Source organism: Streptopelia decaocto (assembly GCF_964273445.1).
Source record: "Streptopelia decaocto genome assembly, chromosome: 11".
Taxonomy (NCBI): domain Eukaryota; kingdom Metazoa; phylum Chordata; class Aves; order Columbiformes; family Columbidae; genus Streptopelia; species Streptopelia decaocto.
Window position 1 is genome coordinate 11480317 of NC_138666.1, and position 27016 is coordinate 11507332.

General features: G+C 59.0%; 2 protein-coding genes across 7 annotated transcripts in view; both read right to left on the minus strand.

Moving 5' to 3' along the window:
- Positions 1–23: 23 nt before the first annotated feature.
- Positions 24–13865, minus strand: MTSS2 (MTSS I-BAR domain containing 2). 6 transcript variants are annotated; one of them, XM_082062819.1, is made up of 14 exons: positions 13748–13865; positions 10157–10218; positions 9970–10043; positions 8089–8173; positions 7833–7924; positions 7671–7745; positions 6771–6928; positions 6585–6692; positions 6409–6506; positions 5605–5731; positions 4782–4856; positions 3848–4024; positions 3585–3750; positions 24–2425 (listed from the first exon to the last, which is right to left on the minus strand). In XM_082062819.1, exons 1-14 carry the CDS (start codon positions 13814–13816, stop codon positions 1653–1655), a joined length of 2139 nt encoding a protein of 712 aa, XP_081918945.1. In that variant the 5' UTR covers positions 13817–13865; the 3' UTR covers positions 24–1652. The 6 variants fall into 6 exon arrangements, with proteins under 6 accessions (XP_081918945.1, XP_081918942.1, XP_081918944.1 ...); XM_082062816.1 differs by having other exon boundaries at positions 5605–5815; XM_082062818.1 differs by having other exon boundaries at positions 7662–7745.
- A 2527-nt stretch (positions 13866–16392) lies between these two features.
- Positions 16393–27016, minus strand: part of VAC14 (VAC14 component of PIKFYVE complex) — a 61010-nt gene continuing 50386 nt past the window's right edge. The window contains exons 15-19 of the mRNA XM_082062549.1: positions 21784–21958; positions 20936–21054; positions 19867–19946; positions 18297–18447; positions 16393–16689 (exon numbers count right to left, since the gene is read on the minus strand). Of these exons, the coding sequence (XP_081918675.1) occupies positions 16527–16689; positions 18297–18447; positions 19867–19946; positions 20936–21054; positions 21784–21958 (688 nt within the window). The 3' untranslated portion in view covers positions 16393–16526. The remainder of the gene's footprint in view (positions 16690–18296; positions 18448–19866; positions 19947–20935; positions 21055–21783; positions 21959–27016) is intronic.

A 27016-nucleotide genomic window follows, 5' to 3' on the forward strand; every position in this document is an offset into this window, starting at 1 on the left:
CCATAGGACTGCAGGCAAGGTCATTAATTACAGTACAACCTTTATTAATACTGGAATCTTCACAGTGCATTCGTTACTTGTAGCAGTGACTATGGAAATCGGGGAGTGGGGGGGGGGCAGGTGGGAAAGGGGGGAATTACCACCAAAAAAAAAAAACGAAGAAACAAAAATTAAAATAAGAGAGGGAATGAAAGAAAGAGAAAGAAACCTGGCTGAGGAACAGGGGAAGCGGCGGCAGAGGCGGGACCACGGAGGGGAAATAAATTAAAAAAAAAAGGACCAAGTTAACAACAGCACCAGAAAAGTTACTTCAGTTGAAAGACAGGTCTTTTTTTTTCTTTTCCAAGGAATTTTCATTTTCTGTACAAAATAAGAGACTTCCCCCCCCCTCCCCCAAACCCAAACATTTGTCACTTGGCATCAGCGGTTCTGGGCAGGAGAAGGTGGGGGGGACTAAATCGAAGGCGGGGGGGGGGGACTAAGTCATTATTCCTAAGGGTGAGAGAAAGGGGGAGCTGCGATGCGACAGACAGGAGGGTGTCGGGGGGGGCTATGTACAGCGGGGGGGCCGGGGGTTTGTGCTTTCCTCCAGCCGCCGGCAGAAATCAGCTGCTTCGTTTTGGGAGAGGGGTCTGGGTGCAACCCCCTGTCCCCCAGACCACCCCCCCCAGCAGGACCCTGCGCAGGGTCTGCTGGTGCTGAGGGAGAGGGAGGGGGTCTGGGAGGGCTGTGGGAGGCTCCCCAGTGTTCTCTGGTGGGGCAAAGAGGAGGTTTGGCATCCTCAGCCGCTGGGCCCCGGTGTCCCCCGAGCTGGAGGGGGCTGTAGTGTCTGCCCCCCGCTGTCTACCCGTCCTCTCACACATGTGTGTGTCCTCCCCCTCCCCACTGCTTCTGACCCCCAAAATGGGGCTGAGCTGTGCTGGCCCCAAGCAGGCAGCCGGGGGGACAGGAACAGGGCCCCCCAGCTCCTAGTGCTGCTCCTGCCGTGGCCCTGCTGGCACTGTCCCCTCCTGTGGGGTTGGGGACAGCTGCTGTGCCCAGGGAGGGAGAGAAAAGAGAGGGAAAAAGCAAACAGAAAAAGGAAAGAGAAAAAAGGAAAGGAGGGGGAAGAGAAAATAAAAAGATGGGAAGAAAAAAGAAAGAGAAGAGAAGAAAAAGAAGGGAAAAAGAAGGGAAAAGAAGAAAGAGAAGAAAGAATGAAAAGAAATAGAAGAAAGAAGAAAAGCAGAAGAAATGAAGTAACAGGGAAAAAGGAAGTAAAAAAGAAGGGATAAAGAAGGGAAAAAAGAAAAAGAAGAAAGAGAAGAAGAGGAGAAGAGAAGAAAACAGGAGAATAAAGAAAAGGAAGAAAAAGATAAAAAGAAGGAAAAGAGAAGGAAAAAATAAGAAAAGAGAAGAAAAAGAGAAGAAAAAGGAAAAGGAGAGAAGAAAAGAAAAGAGAGGAAAAGAAAGAGAAGAAATAGAGACTAATAAGAAAAAAAGAGTAAAGCGAGAGCCGGTGCAGGGAAGGTGTCAGGACGGGCTGGGCTGGCAGGGGCAGCGGGGGTGTGGGCAGCAGTGCCGGCGGGCGGGGGCTCCCCGGGCAGTGCAGCGGGTGCCCCCGGGGGGTCCATCGGCCACAGTGGGGCCCATCCCCGCTGGCCAGGGCGTCATCACAATATCCGCGGGGCCGACCTGTCGTTGGTGATGGTCCTGCGCAGGCGCACCCCGCGCCGGATGGCCACCAGCATGTCTTCAGCTGGGGGGTCCATGGAGGCCGCTGGGGGGGGCGCGGGGGTCTCCTCACTGGGGCCGGACCCCGCGAGGGCGGTGGGGAAGGGGAACTGGCCTTCTCCCAGGGCATGAGCGCCGGCCACCAGCTCGCCAATCTTCTCCACCAAGCTATGCCGGTTGGCGGCCAACTGTTGGTCCTCCTCTTCCTCAGCGGAGAGGTGGTGGGTGGCACCAGGGTAGACGGAGATCTCCATGGCACCCCCGCCCCAGGCCGTGTTGGGAAGGCTCAGCCGCTTGGGCGAAGCTTTGGCAAAATCCAGGGGGTTTGGTGAGGCGTCGTCGGCATAGAAGACGCACTCTTCGCTGCCCACCCGCGTGGGGCCGGTGTAGCCGGGGGAGTCGGGCACCGTGGGGGTCTTCACAGGGACGATGGGGGGTCGGATGGGGATGGGGCCAGCGTTGGAGAGGGTACGTCGGACTGAGGGCTTGGTGGAGGGAGTGCGGCGGATGGTGGCCACCCCCGGGGTGGTGCCAGCTGGTAGGTTGGTGCCGGTGGGCAGCCCAGCAGTGGAGGCGGGCCGCTTGGTCTGGATCATCCGACGGTAGTTCTGGGCGATGTTGCTGTTGCGCGGGATGGTGGAGGACTTGTCGAAGTCGCTCTGGGGGTCACATTCCACATCGCCGTTCACCGAGTAGCAGTCGTAGTCAGAACCTGGGGAGGGGGCAGCACGGTCAGTCTGGTCAGGTGGGTGGTGGGCAGCCCAGCTGGCACTGCCTTCATAACGCAATCACAGTCAGCCCCAAACAACGTTGTTGCAGCACAACCACAACCAAACTCAGCCGCCACCACGGCAACACAATTCAAACTGGCTCCAGCCACTGCTGGCACAACATCACAACATGCTCCCCATTGAGCCCAACCACCACCATCAGAAAGCAACCACAAGCAAACCCAACCATCACCATCAGAAGGCAACCACAAGCACCACAACCATCACATTGAGATCACAACCAAACCCAGCTGTCACCATCACATCATGATCACAACCATCACAACTGGCCTCAACCGTCACCACCACACAGTTGTAGTCAAACCCAACTATCATCATCATAACCACCCCAAGCACCACCATCACAATATGATCACAGCCAAACTCCACCATCACATGCTCACAACTGGCTCAGCCAACACAATCAGAACACAACAAGACTGTCCCTGTTGTTACTTGATCTCCAACCACCACCCACCACCTGCCACCATCTCTGCCTGTACCCAAATGCTGTGCACAAACATGTCACCACCAACCACACTCTACATGGTGCTGCCTGTTATTGCACTGCCCTGCACAACCGTAGCCATGAAGATCCAACTAACATTCAGTCAAACTGCTGCAGTGGCATGGAGCTTGTGCTGCACACTGAACCCCCACCACACACAATCATAGAACCACAGAATGTCCCGAGTTGGAAGGGATGCACAACGATCATTGACTCCAACTCCTGTCACAGCATAGGACACCCCAAAATTCACACCATGTGTCTGAGGGTATTGTTCATTTGCTTCTTGAACACTATCAGGCTTAGGGCTGTGGCACCTCCCTGGGGAGCCTGTTCCAGTGCTCCAGCACCTCTGGGTGAAGAACCTTTTCCTCATGTCCAACCTAAACCTCCCCTGGCACGTCTTCCTGCCATTCTCTCGGGTCCAACTTCATCCCATCAGTCCCCATATGACACAACCACAGCCTGATGCTAGACACCCAGTGCACACAGACGTGCCTCTGGACCACCAAAGCCTCTGTTGTCCCATTCCCCTTTCCAGGTGCCACTTCAGGTGACCCCAGGTGCCCCTCGCCGCCGCAGGGGGTGGGTACCTTGGGAAGGGATGGTGTCCTCAGAGCAGGAGGGGGTGGTGGTCTGGGTGCTGTACCCGCTGGAGTACTGCAGCGAGTCCCGGCTGCTCTTCTGGTGCTCCAGGCTCAGCCCCCGCGTCAAAACCATGGCCAGGTCGCTGGCGGCAGGGGACACCTCCTCCCCATGCTGTGGGGGACAAGGGACAACCTCAGCACCCTCGTTCCTCTCTTGGGATGTCCCCCAAAAGCCCACCACCTCTGTGCTCTCCAACCAGAGCCAGTACCTTGGCAGCAATGGTAGCCGGTGACATGCGGGGCCTGGGAGCGTCCTCGGTGCCGATGGCCAGGTACCCACCGGGGGACGAGCCCATCTCCGCTTCCCGCAGGTGTTCCACACGGTCCTTGCGCCGCTGCAGGGGGGGGACCACCGGCTGGTCGTAGGCGCTGGCTTTGGACCAGTCCTGCAACAGGCAAGGCATGGGATGATGCTGGGGACACTGGGACCAGAAGCCAAAAGCAGGGCAGGTGGGATCATGCTATGTCCCCACTATGAGCCACGGGTGCTGCCTGGGATGCTCTGTCCTGTGGCGGGATGGGGTGAAGGGGACCTGGGGGCTGAACCCCTTGAGGTGTGGGGGGACCCACACGTGAAATGCATAGAACCACAGAATCATTTTGGTTGGTTGGTTGGTTGGAAGAGACCCTTCAAGATCATTAAGTCAAAACATTAACCCAACACTGGCACTAACCCCTGTCCCTAAGAACCTCATCTCTATGTCTTTTAAATCCCTCCAAGGACAGTGACTCCACCACTTCCCTGGGCAGCCTGTTCCAATGCCTGACAACTCTTTTCATTAAGAAATTTTCCCCAATATCCAATCTAAACCTCCCCTGGTGCAACCTGAGGCCATTTCCTCTCGTCCTGTCACTTGCTACTTGGGAGAAGAGACCAACACCCTCCATTCTACAACCTCCTTCCAGGCAGCTGCAAAGAGCGAGAAGGTCTCCCCTCAGCCTCCTTTTCTCCAGGCTGAACCCCCCAGGTTCCTCAGCTGCTCCTCATCAGACTTGTGCTACAGACACTTCACCAGCTTCATTGCAACCTTGGTGGGATGGGGGACAGCACCAGGGAGCAGCAGGGAGGGGAAGAGAGGAAGAGGAAGGTGCTGATGCTGAAGGCTTCACCTTTCCACCACCCGCCCATGCTCCAGCACTCACCGATGTGGGGGAGCTGCACTCGCTGACTGACTGGCAGGTTTCAGAGGCCTCCGAGGACGCTGAGCTGGAGGATTTCTGCCGTGCCAGGTAGCCGTGCCATGATCCAGCAGGGAGAGAAGAGCTGTTTAGTCAGCACAGCCATGACCCCAAGGTACAGCAGCACCCACAGCCCCTGCGGCCCCCCACAAGCCCCCAGCCCGTGGCAGCAGATGTGGGTGGGCAAGCAGGATCCGACCCGGCAGCGGGGCTGCAGAGCCAGGGAGATGCCAGCTGGGTGATGCCGGGATGTTCAGCCCCTTCTCCCTGTTCACCCCAAGCCCCACAGAGCCAGAAGTAATTTTGGGGGGGAAAGGATGGTCCCCACAGACATGGTGTTGGGATCCACAGGGGCTCAGGCAGCACCAGGGATCAGCAGCTCTCAAGGGACCTGGAGCGTCCTCAGCACTGGGGAGGGGGCAGGAAAAGGTGAAAGCTTTGCTTGACGTTGCCTGCTGGGGAACTGGGACAAACGAGGTGTTACCGGGCTGGAGCGATTGGGAAATACCCTGTTTACACTGCACCAGGTGGGGGGATACATGTGTCCTACCCCTGTGGGGGTCACAGATAGGGTTTCCCTTCAGTGTAGCCTATGGTGTCCCCAGGCAGGGCTGGCACCCCTCAATATTCCCAATATTTATGTCCTGTGATGCCAACACAACTGGAAAGACACCATCACCTCTGCAGCAGACAGACCCTTGTGTTGCACCCAGCAGCACCCACCCATTCTACAGAAGGGGAAACTGAGGCACGGGGTGGGGGTTGGTGGCGCTGACCCTCTCTGTACCTGGCTGGTGATGTCCGAGGGCATGGGGGACGGCGGTTTGGAGTAAGCGGTGTCCTGGGAGATGAAGCCGGAGTCGTGGGAGGAGACGCTGGAGAGGCGGGTGGTGGCGGCGGGGGGCTGCGCCAGGCTGCGGTAGCGATAGGTGGAACTGGGTGAGCAGGTCTGAGCCCCGCCGGGCCACGCCACACCACCCTTGGCACTGCTAACGCTGCTGAGGGGGCGCGGGGCGGGGACGGGGACGTGCCAGTGGGAAGGACAAAGGAAGGAAAAGAGAGTTTAAGATGGAGGTTTGGAGGTGGTGGAGGGCCCCCGGACAGCAAGCCCAGCACCCTGCCCAACACCCCAGCCTGGGGAAATGGAGGCACATGGTCCTCCCAGGGCATTCCTTTCCCTTCTGTGGTCCCCCAGTGGCAGGGGACAGGTTGGGGACCATGGCAAAGGCAACATATTTGCCCCCAGGGCCCCCCAGACAGCTCACATTGTCCCCAAAACTCGGAGGACAGGGCACGTGCCAGGCACCCATCCTGCCCCATAGATCCATTGGTCCTGACCCTGCACCCAAAACTCAGAGGACGGGGTACGTGCCAGGCACCCATCCTGCTCCACAGATCCACTGGCCCTGACCCCGTACCCATCCCAGCATGCCAAGATCAGTTCCTCCACATTACTGGGGACCAGTCTGCCATATGAATATATAGAAGTGGACATACAGTTTGTTAGCACCCCCAAAGGCCATAATTAGCATAATTAGCCTGCTGAGGTTAACAGAGGGAGCTGGATTTCCCGGCATCCCCTGCACTGTACCTGCACATGCTGGACTTGCGGGAGCTGGAGCTGCTGGGCGAGGACGGGGGCGTCTGGTAGGACCAGCTGTAGTCAGAGCCCTTCAGGTCCTTGATCACCTGCAGGAAGGATGGGGTTTAATCCCCCAAAGATAATTCTCCCACCCGTCCCTCCCCTCCATGGTCCTCTCCGCTGACCTGCTCGCTGGCAGGGGGCAGCTTGTGGGGCTCAGCAGTGAGCACCACCAGGTCTTCAATGATGCCCTGCAGGTGCGTGATCTCCCCCAGCATGGTGAGCTCCCCATTCTGCAGCCAAAGAGGAGCATCAGTACCCACCGGGCAGCAGCAAATGCACCCCCCGCTCCCCCAGTGCCCTGTGCTCACCACCACAGGCTGCAGGAAGGTGATGAAGGTGCAGAAGCGACCCCGCTCCTCGATGAGGGCTTTGCGGACCGCCTGCTTCTCTGTCTCCTCCAGCAGCAGGTACATGTCATTGACGTCCTGCAGCGCATTGTCCAGCTGGGGCTGCAGGTCCCCCTTCCCTGCAAGATGGGGTACCATCAGCGCTGGGGTCCACCAACACCCTCCCCATATCTGTTGGGGGTCCCACGGCCAAGCCAAGGCCACCCTCAGGCTCCCAGTGTCCCCATCACCCCATCCTCACATCCCAGCGGGTGCTACGGGGTCCCCCTGCTGTATCCCAGGAGGGCCTGGGGACACCCTCACCCTGTGGCAGCCCTGGGGGGGCTCCTCTGCCACCCTGTCCCCATCCCTGATGGCACTTGAGCCCAGGGATCTGCTGGGGTGCCACCGCGGCAGGGCTGGTATTGTCCCAGGATGGAGGGTGCAAGCTAAGCTAAGCTAAAAGCCGGGGGGCGGGGCAGGGGACACAGGGAGCGGATGGATGGACAGACAGACAGATGGATGGAGGCAGCCCCAGCCCCAGGGAGACTTGTGGGGGGAGCAGATGAGGAAGCAGAGAGAGGGTCAGGGGAGGGGGGGGGCAGCGGTTCACTTACCAAGCAGCTCTACAGGAAGGATGTGGAGGGGAGGGGAGAGAGAAGGAGACAGAGAAAACGTGTGAAAAGAGGCCGAGGGCTGGGGCGCGTGCCCCCGCCTCCCCACCACCCCCTTTTTTCTGTGGGGGGAGCAGCGGGACCCCCCAGTGCTCACCATCCCTGGGGGGGCAGCCAGGGGCCCCCCTCCAGGATGCCCGTCCTGGCCAGGGGTGCTGCTGAGGGGCTGGCAGGGGTACCCTACCCCCCCCCCGAATACAACCCTCACCTTTGCGAGCTTTTTTCTGGAGCTTGAGGGTGTCGGAGGATTTTTTCTTGATCTCATGGCGGGCTCGCTTGTACTCTGGGGGCACAGAAGTGCTGTCAGAGGGGAACCCCCTTGCTGACCAGTGCAGCCCCCCAGCATGGATCCAGCCCATCCTGCCCATACCTTTCGCGTGGTCTTTGTCCAGCTGGTTGGCAGTTTTCTTCCAGTCCTCAATCCTGTCCTGCAAAGGGTTGATCAGGCTCTCCATGAGGGCGCTGGAGCAGGGAGAGAGAGAGAGAGAGAGAGGCAGGGAGTGTGGGAGAGCGCTGGAGATGCACCGTGCACCCCAACCCGGGCCCAGCTGACATCCAGCATCTTCTTCATCAAGGGAAGGCTGAGCCCGGCCAACTCATGTCACCGATGCCCCAGGCACACTTACTTGGTGAACTGCCGGAGCTTGGCCTCAATGCTGCGGTGCCGCATGCACATGCGGGTCAGTGCGGAGCCGATGTCCCTGGTAGCACCTGCGTGGAAGTGGGGGGAGTGAAATGGTGCTGTTGAGGGGCTGGGGACACCCCCACACCAGTGCCAGCTCAGTTTGTATACTGGGACCAGGCTGGCTCACAGCAGGGACAACCAGCACTGGGATGCCCTGGGTTTGGAGATGCTTTGGGTCAGGGATGTCTCTTTTTTCCCCCAACAAATCCACTAAATAAATAAATCAACATCCACTAATAAATAAAGCACTAAGTATCCCTTCCTGGTCCTTCAAAATGAAAACTCACTCCTGTTTTTTCCCAGTTTGCCTCACATCTGGTGCTGGGAGGTGGACCAGGAAGGGAGGGGGTGAGTTACCGCACAGGCACAGACAGAGAAACCGGCCGTCTGGGAGCAAATGGCTCCTGGACCAATGTCCCTCCCCAGCTCCGTGACAGGCTGGTGGCTGCTCTGTCACCTCCAGGCACAATCCCAAGGGCATAGACAGGGAGTCAGAGCTCTCTGGGGGACATTGGCCAGCAACGGAAAGCAGAAGCATCCCGTTTTGGTGAAACTCCTGTTCACTCTGAAGCCTAAGGATGGCCACATGGTGGCAGTGCTGCTGGCAAATCCCAGGAAGAGCAGCAATCCAAAATCCCTGGGTGCAAGCTGGGGAGTGATATTCTGTTTTTCTCTTCCCCCCCAAAAAGCCTCCAGAGACACTTTCCACCCTTTGCAAGAGTTTTGAGCACCCCCAGACCCTCCAGTGCTGTGGAAACAGGGAACCCTGCGGGCTGAGGGCTTTCTGCACTGGGGTATTCTCCTAATCCAGCTCCTAATGCTCTTATCCTGGCTCCTCCTGCTCCTAATCCGATTCCACTGCTCGCTCACACACCGTGTGTGTGAGGCTGCCAGGCAGTCCCCACCCAACGCCCTGCCTCAGTTTCCCCATGCTGCTGCTCTGCCTGCCACTGCTCCTCCCCCAATAAAAGCAGGGATGTCCCCAAGATACCACTGCTTAGCACAGCATGACAGGGTGGCCCCTGTGACACTGACTCCAGTGGTGCTGGTCACCAGCTGTCCCCAGCATCCACCCTGTGTCCCCTCCCTTGCTTTCGGTGCCTGGGCTGGAGAGGAGCTGGGGCAGCCCTAATCCCCCCGGTGCAGTGGGCTAGTGGGTTTGGAGGCAAAGCTGATCCAGGCTCAAGCTGCCTACTCCTCCTTCTCCTCCTCCTCCCTGCGCAGCTCCAGATGGCTTGGATGCCGCCAGTCTGCAAACCAGCCCAGGACCATCTGCTTGGCAGAAGCCGAGCGGTGGGAAGCGGCTCCTCGCCATCAACAGGCACCCGGAGAGGGTCCAGAGGTCCAGGGGTCCAATCCCCCAAAGCAGCATATAGGGGGCCCCACCTGCAGCCTCAGATCTTCATGTTACCTCCCCGGTAGATTGGGGTTTGTCCCAAAAGCAGTCAAGCGTGGGCTCCCGCATCTTCTCCCTCCACCTAATGCCCCTTCCCCAGAGCCCCCCGGAGCAGCCAGGACTCCCCAGCACCTCCTGTGTGGGTGCAGGGGACAGGGGGCACCCTGGATGGTGAGAAGCAGCACCCACGTGGGTGCCCACCCCACCCGCTCCCCAGCTGCACCCCATCTTTCCAATCCTGCTTCCCAGGGGAGGCTTCACCCCAGGGTGGGGACAGGTTGGATATGTCTCCATGGATGGTGGAGCTGCTGCTTGAAGACCATTGCAGTCATGTGGGCAGGGGACACCCCACAGGGGACACTCAGGACCTGTCGCCCTGCCCGGCCCAGCCCAGGGACACCCACCCCTGGGTGGGGAGGACCCTACCTCGGGTGTTGGTGGCCATGTCAGCCACTTTCTGGAAGGCATCCAGGAAGGCAACTGCAGCCAGCACCGTGGTCCTGGGGTGGAGAGAGTGAAGTGGGGAGTTCAGTGGGTGCTGGGCACCCCGAGATGTGCCCGTGGGGAGGAGGAGGGTCCCTGTCCCACCCCCACCACCCTGGCCACCACTCACCTGAGCTGGGAGTGCAGCTTGGTGGCCTTCGAGTTGAAGTCCTCCCAGATGGGGTAGGAACTCTGCAAGAAGGGAATGGGACAGTGACAACCAGAACCCCTCACCCCCTGTCACCCCCTCCCCAGGCAGGGCAAACCTCCTCTTCACCATTACAGAGAGATGGGGCAACTTGGTGGCTGTGCCTGGCTTGATGTGGCTTCTCTGATGGCTACTAAAGGCTGAGCACAACCCTGTACCCTCCTGGATTTTTCCTCTTGCAGTCTGGCCATGCAAACTCACAGACCATGGAGACCTCAGGATTTTGGGTGATCTCTCTTCCTTTTCTTAAGGTGTGATGACGATTTATGAGTTTGGAAATTTGAGAGGAGGAAAGGAGCTGGTGCACAGAGAAGCTTTGAGACCCCAGCCAGCAGCAGAGCAGAGCCCTCCAGCGCCCATGGCCTCCCCCAAAGCAGAAATGTCCAAAGCCACCATCATTGAGGGCTCCAGTCCCACAGTGGATTGCCCCAGTCCCCAGCTCCCCCAAGCCCACGAGGACTGACAGGGCAGGAGAAGAGCACTGGGGTCCCCCCCAGCCATGAATGGGGCAGTTGTGTGGGGACAGGGACAGGTCACAGGTGCTGGGGCGGCCACCCCAGTGCTATCATGGTGAGGCCACCCTGGTGCCATCCTGGCCAGGCCATCCCAATGCCATCCGGGTGAGGCCATCCCAGCAAGACCAGTCCCAGTGCCCTTGTGGTGACGTCATCTCGAGGCTGTCCCGACGCCACTGTCCCACCGACGCCATCTGAGTGCTGTCCCAGTGAGGCCATTCTTGGCAAGACCAGTCCCAGTGGTGTCTTGGGAGATGCCAGTCCCAATAAGGTCATCCTGGTGCCACCCCAGTGAGGCCAGTCCCAGTAATGTCAGCTCCGGTGCCATCCCAGCAAGGCTGATCCTGGTGTCACCATACAGCAAGGCCACCTCAGTGAGGTGTTGTCCTGATGAGGTTAATCCTGGTGCTGCCTTGGCGAGGTCATCGCAGTGCCAGCTGGGCACAGCTAGGCCAGGTGCCACCATCCTGGTGCGGCTATCCTGGTGCCATTCCAGCATGGCTGGTCCCAGTGCCACCATTCCAGCAAAGCCCTCCCAGCATGGTCAGTCCTGGTGCCACCATCCTAGCGAGGCCATCCTGGTGCCACTATCTGATGGCAGTGCTGGGGGCTTGCAAACTGCCCCCAGGGTGGCCACCAGACTGGGATATAGGTACCAGAGCCAGCTTTGAGGGATGTGGGTCACTGCACAGCCCTGTGAGCCTGGCTTGGTGGCACCTCTGGGGACAGAGTTTGCACTGAGGTGGCACAGGACCAGCCCAACACCAGCTTTTGAGGACCACGAAAGCCTCCATTTCCTCAGGAGTTGGCAGTGCCCTGGGGACTGCCATTGCCAGAGAGTAGGGCCACTGTCCCCCAGCCACCCTGAGAAGTGCAAGCAGATGCCACCCCCAAACAAAGGGGCAGGTCACAATGACCCCAGCCCTGCCATGATGCTGGGCAGAGGATGGGGATGAGGACAACAGGGACAAGGACATGCCAAGGTCACCCAGGGATGCTGAGCACGCTGGAAGAGAGGCAAGAGGAATGAAGCTGGCTTGGGGATGGGGACGCTGCCAGCTTGGGACTGTCACCAGCCTTCACTGCCTGAGTCCTCCCCAGTGGAGGCCAATGAGTGCCAAAAAGCCCCTTGTCACTGAAATAAGGTCCCTTTGCACCCGTGTCCAGTGCAGGTGGCCTGGCTGCAGGACCCTAAGCACATCGTTGCCATTCAACGCTGTCACCTCCTGGTGCAGGGGGTTATTTTTCCTGTCCCTCAGTGATGGCGCCAGGACACCCACGTGGCTGGGAGATGGGGACAGGGACGATGCACTCTGGGGGCCACTGGTGCTGGGCAGAGGTATGAGCCAAGTCTGGTGAGGCCTTTTTCCTCTTTTTATTATGATGTTTTTCCTCATCTTTCTCACCTACAAACAGCACAAAAATGAATCCAGCCTAGTTTCCTCACGCATGCCGGTGTGCGACACCATGGTGAGGGGCTCCTGCCTCAACCACGTCCCAGTGGGGCTGGGCACGCCGCTGCATGGCCACACTGGCACCAGCTGGGGAGGTAACAGCTCCGGGCTGGCTCATCCCCTCTGCAACCTCAGCGGGGGAGTGGGGAAACTGAGGCACAGACTGCCTCCACTTCCACCCTGGGGACATGGGGCTCAGCAGGGCTGCCAGGAGGGGCTGGTTGGGGTGAAGGCTTTTGCAGGGACTGATCACCTCAACACCCCCACCAGCCCGGGTCCCCACTGCCCTGGGGCTGGCGCCTGGGGACAGCTGGGGTTTTCTCACTCGAGGGTTTCTCCCAGTCCCGAGCTGGAGCCAGGCCCTGCGGAGCCACCACTGCCCCTCGAAGGGGTTAATCTCAGCAAGGCTTTTTTTTTTTTTTTATCCCCCCTCCCCTGCTTTGGCAATGACAGCATTGTCTGGACTGGGCTGCAGCAAGAAGAGAGGAAGAGGAGGAGGAGGAGGACGAGGAGGAGGAGGATGAGAGCTTTTGCCTCCCAAAAATGACTGGGGCTAAAACCCAGCACGGGAGCAGCCGGCAGCGGGAATTTTGGCCCCCGGAGATGAAGAAACCCGGCTGGTCCGCTCCTCCCCATTCAGCCCCCGGGGAAAAATGCCCCCCAGCTTTTTTTTTTTTAATGAAAACAAACAAAAAAGCCTTTTTTTAAACACAGCCCCATCCTGCTCCCAGGGAGGGTGGAGGCGATGTCGCCTCCCCAGGCTGGGAAATGGGATCGAGGAGCTGGGAGACCTTTTTGTTCCACTGGTGCAAACCCAAGCGGGTCCGTCAGAAATCCAAGCTGGCGAGTGGAGGGTGGCAGGGACAACACGATGCCCCAAATCAGTGGTGATGCCCAATGTGGGGCCAGTGGTACCTGATGTGGGGCAGCATTGCCCGGTCTATGATACCCGACATGGGGCTTTGATACCCACTGATGGCTACAGGGTTGATACAGGGCTCCGATACCCAATGCGGGGCTCTGGTAGCCAGTGACGGATACGGGGCAGATATGGGGCTGCGATCCCCAGCGTGGGGTCCGATGCCCAACGCAGGCCCCTGATGCCCAGCATGGGGTTGATGTGGGGCTCTGACACCCAGTGCCAGTCTCCAGTGCCTGCAGTGGGGACCAGATGCCCAGTATGGGGTTGATGTGGGGCCCCGGCACCCAGTGCTCATCTCCCATGCCCCGATATGTGGCCCTTATGCCCGGTATGGGGTTGACGCGGGGCTCTGACACCCAGTGCCAGGCTCTGATGCCCAATATGGGGCCCCACTACCCGACCTGGCGCTGATGTGGGGCTGCGATACCCGACACGGGGTCGCGATACCCGGCTCCGGGGCTGGACAGCGGAGCCCCGGTACCCGCCGCGGGGCTGACGCGGAGTTGCAGTCCGCGATGCCGGTCGGTTCGTGCTCGCAGCAGCGGCGGGAGCGGGGGCTGCCCGGTGCGGGGGGAGCGCTGTCACGGCAGCGGAACGGTGGCGGTAGCGGGGGGGTCCCTACCTTCATGTCGTTGATGATGGCTTGGAAGAGGCCGCCGAGGGCTCCGCACTCCTTCTCCGCCGTCTCCATCGCGGCGCTGCGGCAGCCCGGGGCGGGCGGCGCCGCCGGGGGAGGCCGCGGCGGCGGGCCAGGCTCAGCGGCGGCGGGGGGCGGGCGGCGCCCGGGCGGCGGGGCGGCGGCGGAGCGGCGGGGGGGCCGGGCGGAGCGCGGCGCGGTGCATCGCCCCCCCCAGCGCCTTCCCCGGGGGCTGAGCGGGACCCGCCGCCCCCCTGGGCCGCCCCTTGGCGGCGGAGCGGAGTGCGGAGCGCGGAGCGGGGAGCGGAGCGGGACGCGGAGCGGAGCCGGGCGCGCAGAGCGGCGCCCCGGGGCGGTGGCGGGGGCGGAGCGGGGCGGGACCTGCGCGGCACATGCGCCGCCCGCCGTGGGGCCGGGGGGGAGGTGGAGGACGCGGGGGGGTGCGGGGTTGCGCCGGGATGCCGGGGCCGGGGGCAGGCCCGGCGGTCCTCGGTGATGCTCCGGGAGCTGCGGGGAAAAACGGCTCTGGGAGCCCCCAGGGCTGCAGTGGAGGGAGCCCCGAGGGATGATTTGGGATACTGGGACTCGGGGGCAGCTCCACTAGCTGGGGGAGCACCGGAGCAGTGGAGGAACCCCACGGGATGCTCTTAGGGTGTGGGTGGGGAGTCCCGTCGTGTGTGCACAGGGATGCCGGGCCTGGGGTCAGCACTGTGTGATGCTCAGGGGCACCCCCAGATCCCTGGAGGTGCTGGGGGGATGCAGCTTCCAGGCCAGGGCTCTGTTACGCCTCCCTCCAAGGGCTTTTTGAGCCCCACTGCATCCCTTACCTGGGGAAGGCATATGCCATAGGTGTGCTGCAGGCAACCACCTTGGTGCAGGCTGAAGTTTAACGCCCTCCAGGGTGATTATATAGCAGCTCTGAGACATCTTACGGCACTCGATTACCACAGAGCCGTGGGAAATGTGTGGCCTGTCAGCAGACGAACTCTTCCCTGTCGCCATCCCGAGGCCTCATCCCCGGCCTCCTGGGATCTCGAGGGATGGGCTGAGCACCCACGCACCTCGCTGCATAGAGCCGTGAAACAATGCCCAATCGGGCTGAGGGGCTCAGCCTCGGCCGCCTATTCCCCCTCCTGCCAGAAAAGCAGCCCTGATTCCCTGCCATTGCTGCCCCGGCAGCACCGTGCTGCTCTGGCCGGTGCTGGTCAGGAGCCACCCATAAGGAAACTATTACAGCTCAGTGCTCCGGCAGCTGGCTGGAATTTCTCCCCATAAGCCCTGTTCCTTGGCGTGGAAAGAGGCCGCTCAGTGGTGGCAAGCACAGCAGGAGCAATGGGCAGAACCCTGGGACCGGCAGCAGCCCTGGACCATGCTGGCAATGACCCGGCAGCGGCTGGGGACAGGCAACACGGACCCTCTGGCACTCTGAGCAGTCGGAGGGCTGGGGAAGCCACCGTTCACTCATCTTGAGTGTTAAAATTAACCCGCCGTGACCGGGTTTGGAAAGCCCTTTCCTGGGAATGACAGGAATGTCTTTATCCCAGCCAAACCAGCGCTGGTGTGGGGCTGTTTGGGGAGCCCTCTGCCAGAGCCCCGCTCCACTGTAAGCAGGCCAGGAGCCATAAAAACTCCACAAATTCCTTCAGCTCCTTGTTCCTGGGGATCAGGTGAGGGCCTGAAAAACACCAGGGATGCAACTGCAACCTCTTGAACCACAGCAGCCGGGCACATGCCAGCAGCGGGACACATGGTGAAGGCAGCGCCGGCGGCTGCTTGGGGCTGGGAAAATGCCTGTCGCCACTCTGCGGTTTCATGACCGTGGCCTGGAAGAATTTTGGTGGTGATTTTTTTTTTTTCCTGCTGGGAAGAGGAGCAGGCAGAGAAGCCCTTGCTCACTGGTGAGCCAGCGTGGCAGGGCTGGGTCTGCCCACGGCTTGGGGTTGAGCGAGATGCTCCAACACTGCCCTTGCTGGGTTTTTGGCTCCCCTTGAGGGGTGGATCCACGAGGATGGGGCACCCAGCAACCAGGAACGGCCTGCTCTGCATCAGTTGTGTATTTTATTGTGGGGAATTTAATGTAGGAATAGAGTCCTGGGCTGGTTGCAATGGGGGCCTGCACCACCCCCCGTGCCCCCGGTGCCGGCTGGGAGTTAAGGCTGCGCCATCATCCGTGCCAAGAGCTGGGGGCTTGGGGAGGGTAGTGGACGCAGGGAGAGGACTGAGTGCCACACACGGGAGTGTGAGTCTCTGGGTGAAGTGCCAACAGCAGCCTCCGACACAGCCTCAGAGCTGGAAGGTGGAAGTCGGGGTGGCAAGAGGTGGCCGGTGGCCCCGCGTGCTTGTTTTCCAGGGCGGGAGGCCAGGGGTTGCTCCCGTCTTCCCTTTCCCTCCAGTCTTGCTGGCAGGAGGCTGGGCGCTCAGCTGACAGTCACGGGGAAGGCATTAGCAAAGCAAAGGGGAGTTTCCTTGCCCTATTGCAAGAGAAGATGAGGTGCCTTTCCTTGGCCCTCGCCTCTTGTGACCCTTCCCCATGTCCCTGCATCGCCCACAGGAGAAGGTGAGCACAGCCTCAGGGTCCCGCACCATCTACACACACAGAGTGGGGAGTAAAACCAGCCCTATGCCAAGCACTTGCGTGTCTCCCTCTGCGACTAACCCCCACTGCATCCTCCGGTGGCCAGCAACCGGTATCCCTGTCCCCTGGTCTGTGTCCCCTGGTCCCTGCCCCAGCAACTGTGCACACCCGTGGCTGCCGTGGGGATGCTCAGAGGACCACCCGCCGGTCCAGCTGCTCTGCCCGCCCGGCTCGCTGGTGCCGCGCTTCCAGGTGCTTGTTTTGGACCTTCTCAAAGTGCTGCAGCAGCTCTGTGTAGTCGATGTTGGAGGCTGTCATCCTCTTGAAGCCAGTGCTCGGTTTGGTGCTGTCCCTGCAAGAAGGGAGCAGAGGCTGAGGGCAGGAAGAGGCAGGAGATGCCCGTACCCTGGGCGTCCATCACAGGCAGCATCAAGGGTCTGGCCCAAAGAAGGTGAGCCCAGCACGTCCTAGTGATGGTGCCCCATTAATCCCCCCAATAATATCTGCTTCCTCCCTCCAAAGGCATGAGATGGAGCCCAGGAGATCTAGGGACAGGAGAGAGGGGACAAGACACATCTGCCTCAGCACCCTGACCCCACAGGGGAGGTTTAACCCCTCCAGCGTGGATGCTCCCCCCAGTCTCAACCCATTCCATCCAAAGGCAGCGAAGACTGGCTGGAAAGGATGCCAGCATTACATGCCTCAGTTTCCCTGCCCAGTTTTACAAGCAAGCAAAAAACATCCATGTACTATGGCACAGGGGAGGGCTGGTGGCAGTGGAGACAGCTCTGGGAGATGAACGTCTGTGGCTGGAGACTCCAAATGGGGGGTTCCAGCCATGGGTGCTCATCCCCCAGAGCTGTCCCCATGTGATGGAGCAGAAGGAACCAGCCACAGGACATCCATCAGGGGACATGGGGGAGCCCACAGGAGGATGACAGGCAGCTCTCGAGGCCCTGGCATCGCCCCGGGGAGGGGGCAGCTGGGGCTGGTCTGTTATGAAAGCCGGCTTCGGTGTTTGAAGGAATGTAGGTCAGAGTTAATCAGATGCTCAGGCCGTCTGACAGCTCCGGTTGCTCGAAAAAAAACCCCCGCTGCCGGGGCCAAGGTGGGGGCAAAAAAGGGGGGGGGGAGAAGCACATGCAGCCCCCATCTGCCCCCGCCCCCCCATTAAAATCAGTGCCGGGTATTGTGGGTACGAGCTCAGCACTGGAGGGCATGAGGGATAAAAGCCAACCCAGGGGAGCAGTTAAAAGCCAAGGAGCAGCGGCAGTGGGGGGTTAATTCAGAAACCTGCCCATCTTGTGAGCTCTTCTTTTTGTTTCCAGGGTTTTGCAGACACAGAACCAGCTTCACCATCAAGCCCTCCTGCTCATTAGCCTGAGGGCTGGAGAGCAAATCCCACCGCTGGTGTCTAACGAGCTGGGTGGGCAGCACCGCTGGGCAGGGAGCAGGAGGATTTCGGCTGGTCCCCAGGGAGGTGCTATCCTTGCACATTGCTGCTCATGGCTCCCCAAAAAACAGGGGTGGGGATGGAGCAGCCAGCCTCATATGTGCACAGGACGCAGCGTCCTTTTGGATGCTGCAAAGGCTGTCCAGGCTGGGGGGGAGGACGCACTTTGGGAGCACCCCCCAGCTGCCGGAGTCTCTCTCTCTGTAAACCTCCTTCCCAGCTCTGCTCGTTTCCATAGCGACCCCACAAGTGAAATTTTCCATCCCAGATGCCAAATGCCTGTGGATGAGGCACAGCCCTCCCAGGGTTACCAAATATAGACACAAAAAACCCCCCAAGCCAGCGCTCCCGGCCACGGGGCAAGGAGCAGCCGTGTCCGCAAAGGAGCCGGGGGGGTGACAGAAGAGTGTGGGGCTGAGCCCGGGATCGTGGGGATGCTCGACTGCGGGAGGGGGGGGATGGCTGGTCCAGCCCCGCTGCTGATGGCCCATCCCCATGGCACTTACGTGGTCTGCATGAGCTCGGGGTTGGGGACACACTGCAGGCGGTGCGAGAGGAGCTGGAAGGCACTGCTCTGGGGCAGCAGCATCAGGAGGCCATAGAGAGCCTTGATCAGGTAGGGGTTGTTCTTCACATCCAGCAGCTGCAGGCGGAGATCTGTGAGAGGAGAGGAAGAGGATGGGGAGGTGGATAAATGCATTTTGTCTCCAGCCTGGGGCACCACAGGTCAGGAGGGTTGGGTGACACCCTCTTGGGGACTCTCTGGAGCAGAAGGGAACTTCTCCACTTGGCCTTGATGGTTATGTGTGCTGGACCATGGTGTTGCTCCCCAGAGGGGAAACCACCTTCCTGCTCCATCCCTCATGGTGTTCAGGGGTAGAAGGGCCTCCTGGAGCTCTACAGACCATTGAGGTCCCTCCCACCTGCGGTAGCCCAGGGGATGGGGCAAGAGCTCACTGCCCCAGCACAGAATCATATAATAGTTTGGGTTGGAATGGAACTCCAAAGCTCATCTAGTCCAAGCCCCCTGCAACGAGCAGGGACATCTTCACCCAGATCAGGTTGCTCAGAGCCTTGTCCAGCCTGGCATCTCACCTCTGGGTTGCTACAAGCACCTCTGGTGTCTCCCAGTGAAGGGGGAGCCATGTTCATCCTCTACTCCAGGTCTTGGAGATTAAGGTGAGCAGAGTGGAGAACCCTCAAGGAATGGTTTGGACTGTGGAAAACCACCACAGACACATGGGTGCCTCTCATGGTGGGAAAGTCATCCTCAAGATGAAGCACAGGGCACCAAGGAAGGGAGCATGACCAAGGGCTACCCCACCTCTACACTGCCTGGCTGCCCTAACCCTCTTCCCCCAAATCTTCTCCAGATCTGGACCTATATAGTCCCTTCACAAAGCCATTTCTGGGACATTTCCCAACACCCCCCGTGTCCAGCTCTACCTTCTATGAGAAGGAGCCCAAGAGCAGCCAAACATCATCACCGGTGTGAGAAACACCCCTGCAGCCAGGGGTCACCCCAACACATGTCCACCCCTCCCCATCCCGGTTTCCACCACAACATCCCTGAGCAGGCCCCGGCTGTGTCACCCAACGGAGGGGACCCACACTGCAGGGGCTGGATCTGGGGAGGGAAAGAGATCTGAATTTTTTAGGGCTTAATTTCCAGAAAATAAACACCTTCTCTCTTGCTAAGGGCGCCAGCAGCACCCACAATGCCCCCACACTGGTGGCACATGTGGCTCCCTGCAGCTGCCACCCTACCCGTGTTCCCCCTGAGATGCTCAGTGTGGCGCAGGCTCCCCCTGTCCTCCCCCCCATCCAGTTGTTTGGTGCCAGCTCTGTTCGCTCCCTTAACCTATATCTCAGGGGGGTGAGCTGCCCCCCCTGTGCCCACCCCAATGGGCAGCTCCAGCACTGGGCAAACCTCCCGGCAAGAAGTCTCATAACTTCTGCTCTATTTATTTGTGCGGCGGCTGCCGCTTGTGATGGAGGAGCGGGGAGGGGGATGTGCCTGGGGTGGGGGGGGGCACCACGTGCCCAGCCCTTCCCCACGCAGGGTTTCCTCCTTACATGTGAATATGGGGCACTCAATGAGCTGCACCAGCTTGTCCACCTCGGTGAGGAAATCCACGGTGACCTCCAGATCCCCGCTGGATGCGGCCGTTAAGGACATTACCTTGGAAAAGGGTGGCCTAGCAGCAGCAGATCACAGAATCATAGCATAGTTTGGGTTGGAAGGGACCTTCCAAGCTCATCCAGTGCCACCCCTGCCATGAGCAGGGACATGTTCACCAGATCAGGTTGCTCAGAGCCCTGTCCAGCCCAGCCTGGGATGTCTCCAGGGATGGGGCATCCACCACCTCTCTGGGCAACCTGGGACAGTGTCTCACCACTCTCACTGTAAAAAATTTCTTCCTCATGTCCAGCCTGACTCTCCCCTCCTCCAGTTTAAAACCATCACCTCTTGTCCTACCACAACAGGCCCTGCTAAAAAGTCTGTCCCCATCTTTATCATAGGCCCCTTTTTAAACTAAAAGGGGGTTGGACTAGATGAGCTTTGAAGGTCCTTTCCAACCCAAACTATTATATGATTCTGATTCTATGACGGTGTGGAGGCAATGCCGAGCGTCCGTGTTCCCCAGGAGAAATGCCGGTGCGTGTTGGGAAGGGAATCCATGTGTGTTATTAAGCCTCTTCATATGCAAAGCTGCTCAGGGAGGCTCGGAATTTGCCACCACATTAAAACAATCATTCTGCTGCAGGCACAGGGTGAGCTCACCAGGAACCACATCGTGCTGGGCGCTGCCTGCTCCTCATCGGGCCAGGAGGCCAAAACCTTCGCCTTCCTGGGAGGAAGAGGATGCTGAGGAGCCTCCCCTGCCGGGCAGGGGAAGGTCAGGGCTCAGCCATCGCACGCTTTCCTCTTTTTACACCACAAAAAAATAACGACGACTCAAGGGGAAGGGAGCTGGTGCACAGCCAGCACAGGCTGCCCTGCCCTCCCATGGTGGGGACACCACCCTGGTAATGATGGGCTGCAGGCAGGAGGCTGGGCTGGCCCACAGGGTGACCTTAGTGGCCACAGAGGGACCAGGGACCAGCCCAACCACAGGTCTTGCGGAAAATCCCCAAAGGATACAATTTCTGGATGAGGTCGTAGGCGTGCTTGTAGTTCTGGGTAAGGAAGCAGAGGGACACGGTTGTCACAGGGTTGTGACACCAGGACCGGTACAGGCAGCAGAAGAGGTTACGGCTTTCCTGGGGAAAGAGGGAGACACCGGGGTCGGGTCACCAGCAGGAACAAGGATGAGGCACCAAGAGCCCCAGGTCCCCAACACCAACCCACTGGGCTGGCAAGTGCCACCAAGACACGAAGGGACATTTGTGGAGCCACCATGGCAGCCTGGCTCTGACGTGAGCTCATTGACCTTGGGAGATGGAGGTCAGGCAGGTTTTGGGGTGGCCCTGGGGGATGCTGCATCCACCGCAGGATGTTGGGGCTGGAGAATGGTGGCTGACCCAGCCCAGGGGACACCACTGCATTGCTGGCCTTCCACAGGAGGAGGAGGAGAAGTCTTCCTCCCTCTCCTCGCCTTGCTTGGGTGTTGCCAGTGCTGGTGGCAGCTGCTTGGCAAACCCTGTGGGCGCATTCCCGGCAGGGACAGCTGAGGGACCAGGGGGCTCTGCTCTTGCTGTCACCTGTCCCCTGGCCTGTGTCAGGGTGGAGGGAGGTGGCAGCTGCTCGAGGGCTTGGGTAGCCTGTTCCCATCCTAGGGGAGAAAAACAAGAGTTGGCCATGTCCTCCAAGCCCCCCTCAAGTCCTGAAGAGAGGAGGAATGAAAGGGCCACCCCAGGTACCCAAGTGCCAGTCCTGGGACCTACCAGGTGGGGACTGAGCAGCAAGACATGTCCCCAGGTGGCTTCCCAGGTCCCCACCACCCCCATTACATCCTCTGCAGCAGCTGAGCCCACTCCCGCTGCCCATACCGGGGTCCTCAGATCCTTCAGTTGGTTCCTCAGCTGGAAGAGCTCAGAGGATGTCAGCAGGATGGTGTTCAGGGTGTGGACCATGGTAGAGGCGAACTTGAGATCCTCTTCCCGAAGCAGTATGTCCGCCATAGAGTGGAAGATGTTCTCTGCGTTCAGAAGTAGACAAAGCTGCCTGGATAAAAAACAGGGGGGGAGGATGAGACCCTGACCTGAGCCCGCACATCACCCCTTTCCTGCAGAGAGGACCAGGGATGAGAGATATGGGTGCACTAGAGGTCAGGCGAGCATGGTGGCACCAGAAAGGAGCTGTTGTGAGGCAACACCAGGGTCTGCATTTGGAGGGTGCAGCTATTCACACCAGGGCAAGGCCAAAAAATGTAGCTGGGCTAAGAGACATCCTCAGTCGTGCTGCTCTGGGACCTCACTGGTGCCCCCAAACTCCACATCACCTCCCTCGGTGGGTTTCAGCATCGCCTTCCACCTGGACAACTGCAGTGCAGTTACAGATTGAACATGATGACCCAGTTAGACCAGTATACGTGTATACTGGTATACTCCTGAGCTCTGGCCAGTGAAGCTGCAATATGCCCCTGCTCCGCTGGACACCCCGCTGGCAAAGCTCTCCCCAAAATACAGCACAGTCGGCGCCACAGCCCGTGCTGATCCGCCTGGCCGGGCCCGGAGGGTCATGGCAGGAATGTTCTGCTTAACAAACCTTGGGGCGTTTTCAAGGTTTTCAACATTGTAGACCAGAAAAAAAAACCTATTTTTTTTCTTTCTTTTTTTTTTTCTTTTCTTCCGTGTTTGTTTGGATTTGGGGATTTCCTGTTTTTCTCCAGGCTCCTGCCTTCTTGGGCAGTTTGTCTGAGGACACCTGAAACGCTGCCCAGCACTGCCTCAGCAGTCTGGTGTCCACATTGGGGGACCCCAGGGAGCCCACCCAGCTCCCCAGCATCCACGGATTCTCCTGAAACTGGGATCCTCCACAGGTCCCCATGTCTTCCCCATGGGCTGACAGGGAACCTCAGCACCAAGGGAGATGCTGGCATCCCCCAGAACATCTCTGCTTTCCCCCAAGCACTGTTGCTCACCAAATAATCTCAGCTGGCAAACAATTCCTTCCCTGGAGGCATCTCAGAAGGGTTTAGGAGGCAAAACAAGGAGCACCCATTTGGGAGGCTGGGTGGGAGGCATTCACTAGCTACTTGGTGGGTCGTGGTTTGGCTCAGAGGTGGGAGACACACCTGAACCCCCCCTGGGGTCACCTTTACAACTCCTGGGGTGAGGAAGAGGAAGGACGCAAATTTCCAGCTCCTGTTCCTGCGGGGAAGGACTGTCTGAAGACGATACAGCTACAGAAAGACACCACAAACCATACTCTAAAGCCTGGTGTTTTGGGGGCACAGGAAGTAGACTAGGAAGGAAGAAACATATTTTTCCCTCCCCAACACATGGAGGAAGAAACCCCCCATTTTCCTCCCACCTCCCGATCTTGCCAAACAACCCATCCCCTCCTCGCCCAGCCTCGGTTCCTCTCCATCCCGCATCCCGCGTGGCCACCGCCGGACAATGAGATGCTCTGTGTGGGCTTTTACGTAACCCAACCCGGCGATCGCCCTGGACCCCGTTAAAATGGAACGGGCCGGGATAAATAAGCTCATTTATCCCAATTATTCTTACGTAACCGGCTGCATTCATGGGGATGAAAACGCTTCCCTGATTTCTCACTGCTTGGACGCGGGCTGGTTGGAGGAGGGAGAGCGATGGGAAAGTAAAGCATCGAGGCAAAGAAGGGGAAGGGAAAAGCTTTTAGTCCAGCCTGATAGAGCCAAAAGCAAATCAATAGCTCAGCATTGCAGGCAGGATCCGGCCATCGCCAGCTGCAGCAAAGCAAACCCAGCCTGGGCAGGTCCCCAAGAGTGACCTGGCTCCGTCCCACTCTTTCCCAGTATGAGGGGATAACTGGATGCCCCATCCTTACTGGGTTTCCTCCAGCAGCCGTGCTGGATTGGGCACCAGGCACTCAGACCATGAAGTGGGATGATTTACTGTGCCCAAAAAGGGGATAGGTCCTCCAAGGAGAAACACCTGGGAGAGTTTTATCCCTATCGCAAAGTGCCCGGTGTGCCGGTACAGGCGGGGACCGGCTCTGCTGCACTGTCGCCAGCTGCTTGGGGCTGGCGAGGAACCGGTGTTTGACACGCTCCAGGTAGAAAGGCTATAAAAAGAGCTCGAACAAGCTCAGACAAACCAAAAAATTGTGCTGATGAGCATCAAGGGCAATTCAGTGACCTTTGGGGCTGCCTTCATCCTCCCATAGCAAAGATGCTGGTGGGGTTCTCCCTCTGACACTCCTCAGTGTAAAAGGAGGGCTCTGGCTTTCCAGAAATAGGAGCTCTGACATTTGGCTGCCTGACGCCGCGTTCCCGGTGAGCAGGGGGCTGAACGCGAGCTGCTTTCTAATTTCAGGCCTGGTTTTGATTAGCTGGGCAAGGTTGGGTTTGCTCCCCCTCTGTTCGGTGGCAATGGGAAACTGGAAACCATCCGGGTGTTAAAGGAGCAGCTGTGCAGAGCCTGTCCCTCCGCTTTGAAGCCATGTCACCCCAGGGGATGCTGCCCCATCAGGGTGCCCACCCCCTCCAGCTGCCCCCAGGCAGGGGCTCTCTGGGAGCCACCAGCAGAATGAGTTTCCCAGTGCTCAGCAGCTTGTCCTGATGCATCCGGAGACCCCAAACTTCCCATCAAAGCCCAGAACTAGTCCCAAAAGGAGGGGACAACTGGTTGGCTATGCAGCTGCTGGCCTCTGTGACAGCAGCCAGCAGCTGAACCCAACCACCAGCACCGGGTGGCTGCCGGTGGAACGGGAGGGTCCCCTGGAGCTGATCCCCCAGGAGGCTTCAATGGCATGAGGGGAACGTGAGGCTGGCTGGGAGGAGGCAGGAGACGGGCCACACAGGGGACAGGTGGCTTCAAGCTACCCAGGCAGCAGCTGAGATGCAGGAGGGGCGTCTGTGGAAGTGCATGGGGCCCAGGGCACAGCGAGCAGGAGCCATACCCCAGATATATACACCCCAGACATGAATACCCCATAAATATATACACATATACAGCCATGATTTTATAGACCTTATTCTGTGATTCTATAAACCTTATTGTGGCTTTTCAGCCCCGAAAAGAGACTGATAAGAAAGACGGGGACAGGCTTTTTAGCAGGGCCTGTTGTGACAGGACAAGGGGTGATGGGTTTAAACTAAAGGAAGGGAGATTCAGGCCAGGCATGAAGAAGAAATTCTTTACACTGAGGGTGATGAAACCCTGGCCCAGGTTGCCCAGAGAGGTGGTGGATGCCCCATCCCTGAAGACACCCCAGGCCAGGCTGGACGGGGCTCTGAGCAACCTGACCTGGTGAAGATGTCCCTGCTCATGGCAGGGGTGGCAGTGGGTGAGCTTTGAAGGTCTTTCCAACCCAAACTATTCTGTGATTCTATGATTCTATAAATATATATATCTCTCTATATATATCTCTATATCTATATATATCAGATTTATATAGCCCCTGAGATACACATCCCATAAATACACATACACAGAGCTCAGCTGTAAGACTTAAACCCCCAGTTAATAAGGGGTCTGGCTGGGGCTCACCCATCCATCCACTTGCCCCCCACTCTGATGTGATGATGGAAGGAGCTGGCTAATCCCTCTCAAAGCATCATCCCAGTGAAATGCCTGTCCCTGGGGCTCTCCCCATATCCCCCTGGGTGACATGTGCATCCCCTTGCCTGTCCCCTTGCTCATGGGGACCCAGCAAGTCCACAAACACCTCCCAGTGTGGGAGAGGAGGGGAAAGAGCAGCATCCCTGGGGAGGCAGCAGCCGCCGAACATCACCGCATCGCTGAGACGTCAGGCAGCCCTCGGCGCAGGCACACGGCAGCGATAATGAAGTGTGGTATTTAGGTCATTAAAATTTAACTCCTTAAATTAAAAGGGTTATTCAAGCCTTTCCAACACAGCCAAGGAAGGCGGCTGCAGGCAGATGGGAGGCAGCGCCTGTCTGCAGCGTGGTGACAGGGGAAACTCCCCTGCCCGTTGCCTCAGATGAGGCCAGGTCACAGTGGGGCTCCCCAGGGACCCAGCAAGTCACCTCCAGCCCTGGCCATGGGGAGAGAACCCTGCCGTCCCCCCAGCCTAAAGGACCCCTCCACAAGATGATGCTGACCAAGGGAAGAGCCACAGAGGTCATCACCATCCGTGCAGCCCTGTGCCATCCCAGGGTCCCCCCGCACCCCCCATATGCACCCCAGCTCTACCCCATTTTGCACCACATATCCCACCCTGAACCGGTGGCCACTGAGTCATTTGCACAGTAATGTCAATCGCAACTAATTCCCATCACGTTAACGATCGGTGAGGTGGGGTGGGGTGGCCGTGTACAGGGACAAGCCGAAAGCCTCGGGGCAGGGAGCTGCTGGGGGGCAGCGTGCCGAAGCCCAGGGACGTAAGAGCGATGGGGCGGCTTCAGAGCCACATCTCCAATTAAGGGCAGGCCTGGGCGTCCCTCCCAGCTCTCTTGCTTTGACAGCACGGTGATGATGCCTGGAAACCCGTCTAATCTAAACATCACCCTTGCAGGGAGCTGTTGGAGCTCCCACCCCATCCGCTTGCTCCTTTAACCACTTCAGCCCCGAGCCATCATGCAAAACACGGGGTGGCAAAGGGTCGGGGCAGCCTAGTGCTTGGTCAAAGGGGGTGAAAGTCTGGTTTTCCATAAAAGTAAATAATAAAAAAAAAAGAAATCCAGCCCCACTGCAGATGGAGAGACCGAGCACTCCGCTGGGACCTGTGGGGAGCGCTGGGAGGGAAGCACTGCTGGCCCCCTCCCATTGCCTGGCCAAGCTGAGCACCGTCCTGCTGCCTTCGGTTAAGCAGGTGCTTCTTCATTAAACACCAGTGATTTGCTTTACTAGCTCTGGGCAGACATGGGGCCCCAGCAGGGAGAGAATTGTGCCTCGTTCCACTTCCAGCAACTGGGACAAACCCAGAGCTGGGGAAGGAGCCAGAAAAGGTCAGGGGGGAGCGATGCTCCCGGGGGCTCTGCCCTGCTTTTTGGCTCACAGGGCCGGACCATTGCTTCGCTCGCGGCTGTGAGGAGGGCAGAGCCACTCTGACCTTCCTCTCCACCCTCCTCTTCCTCTGCTCCCTTCCCTTCTCCTCCCCAAGGCTTTTTTC

What these genes read in the sequence shown, in the direction of transcription:
- MTSS2 (XM_082062814.1), bottom strand. Translation starts at nt 13,816, where the DNA reads ATGGAGACGGCGGAGAAGGAGTGCGGAGCCCTCGGCGGCCTCTTCCAA. An exon ending in AAGCTGCACTCCCAGCTCAG is followed by an intron (nt 10,044 to 10,156) that starts GTGAGTGGTGGC and finishes TCTCCACCCCAG; the next exon opens with GACCACGGTGCTGGCTGCAG. An exon ending in AAGCTCCGGCAGTTCACCAA is followed by an intron (nt 7,925 to 8,088) that starts GTAAGTGTGCCT and finishes TCCCTGCTCCAG; the next exon opens with CGCCCTCATGGAGAGCCTGA.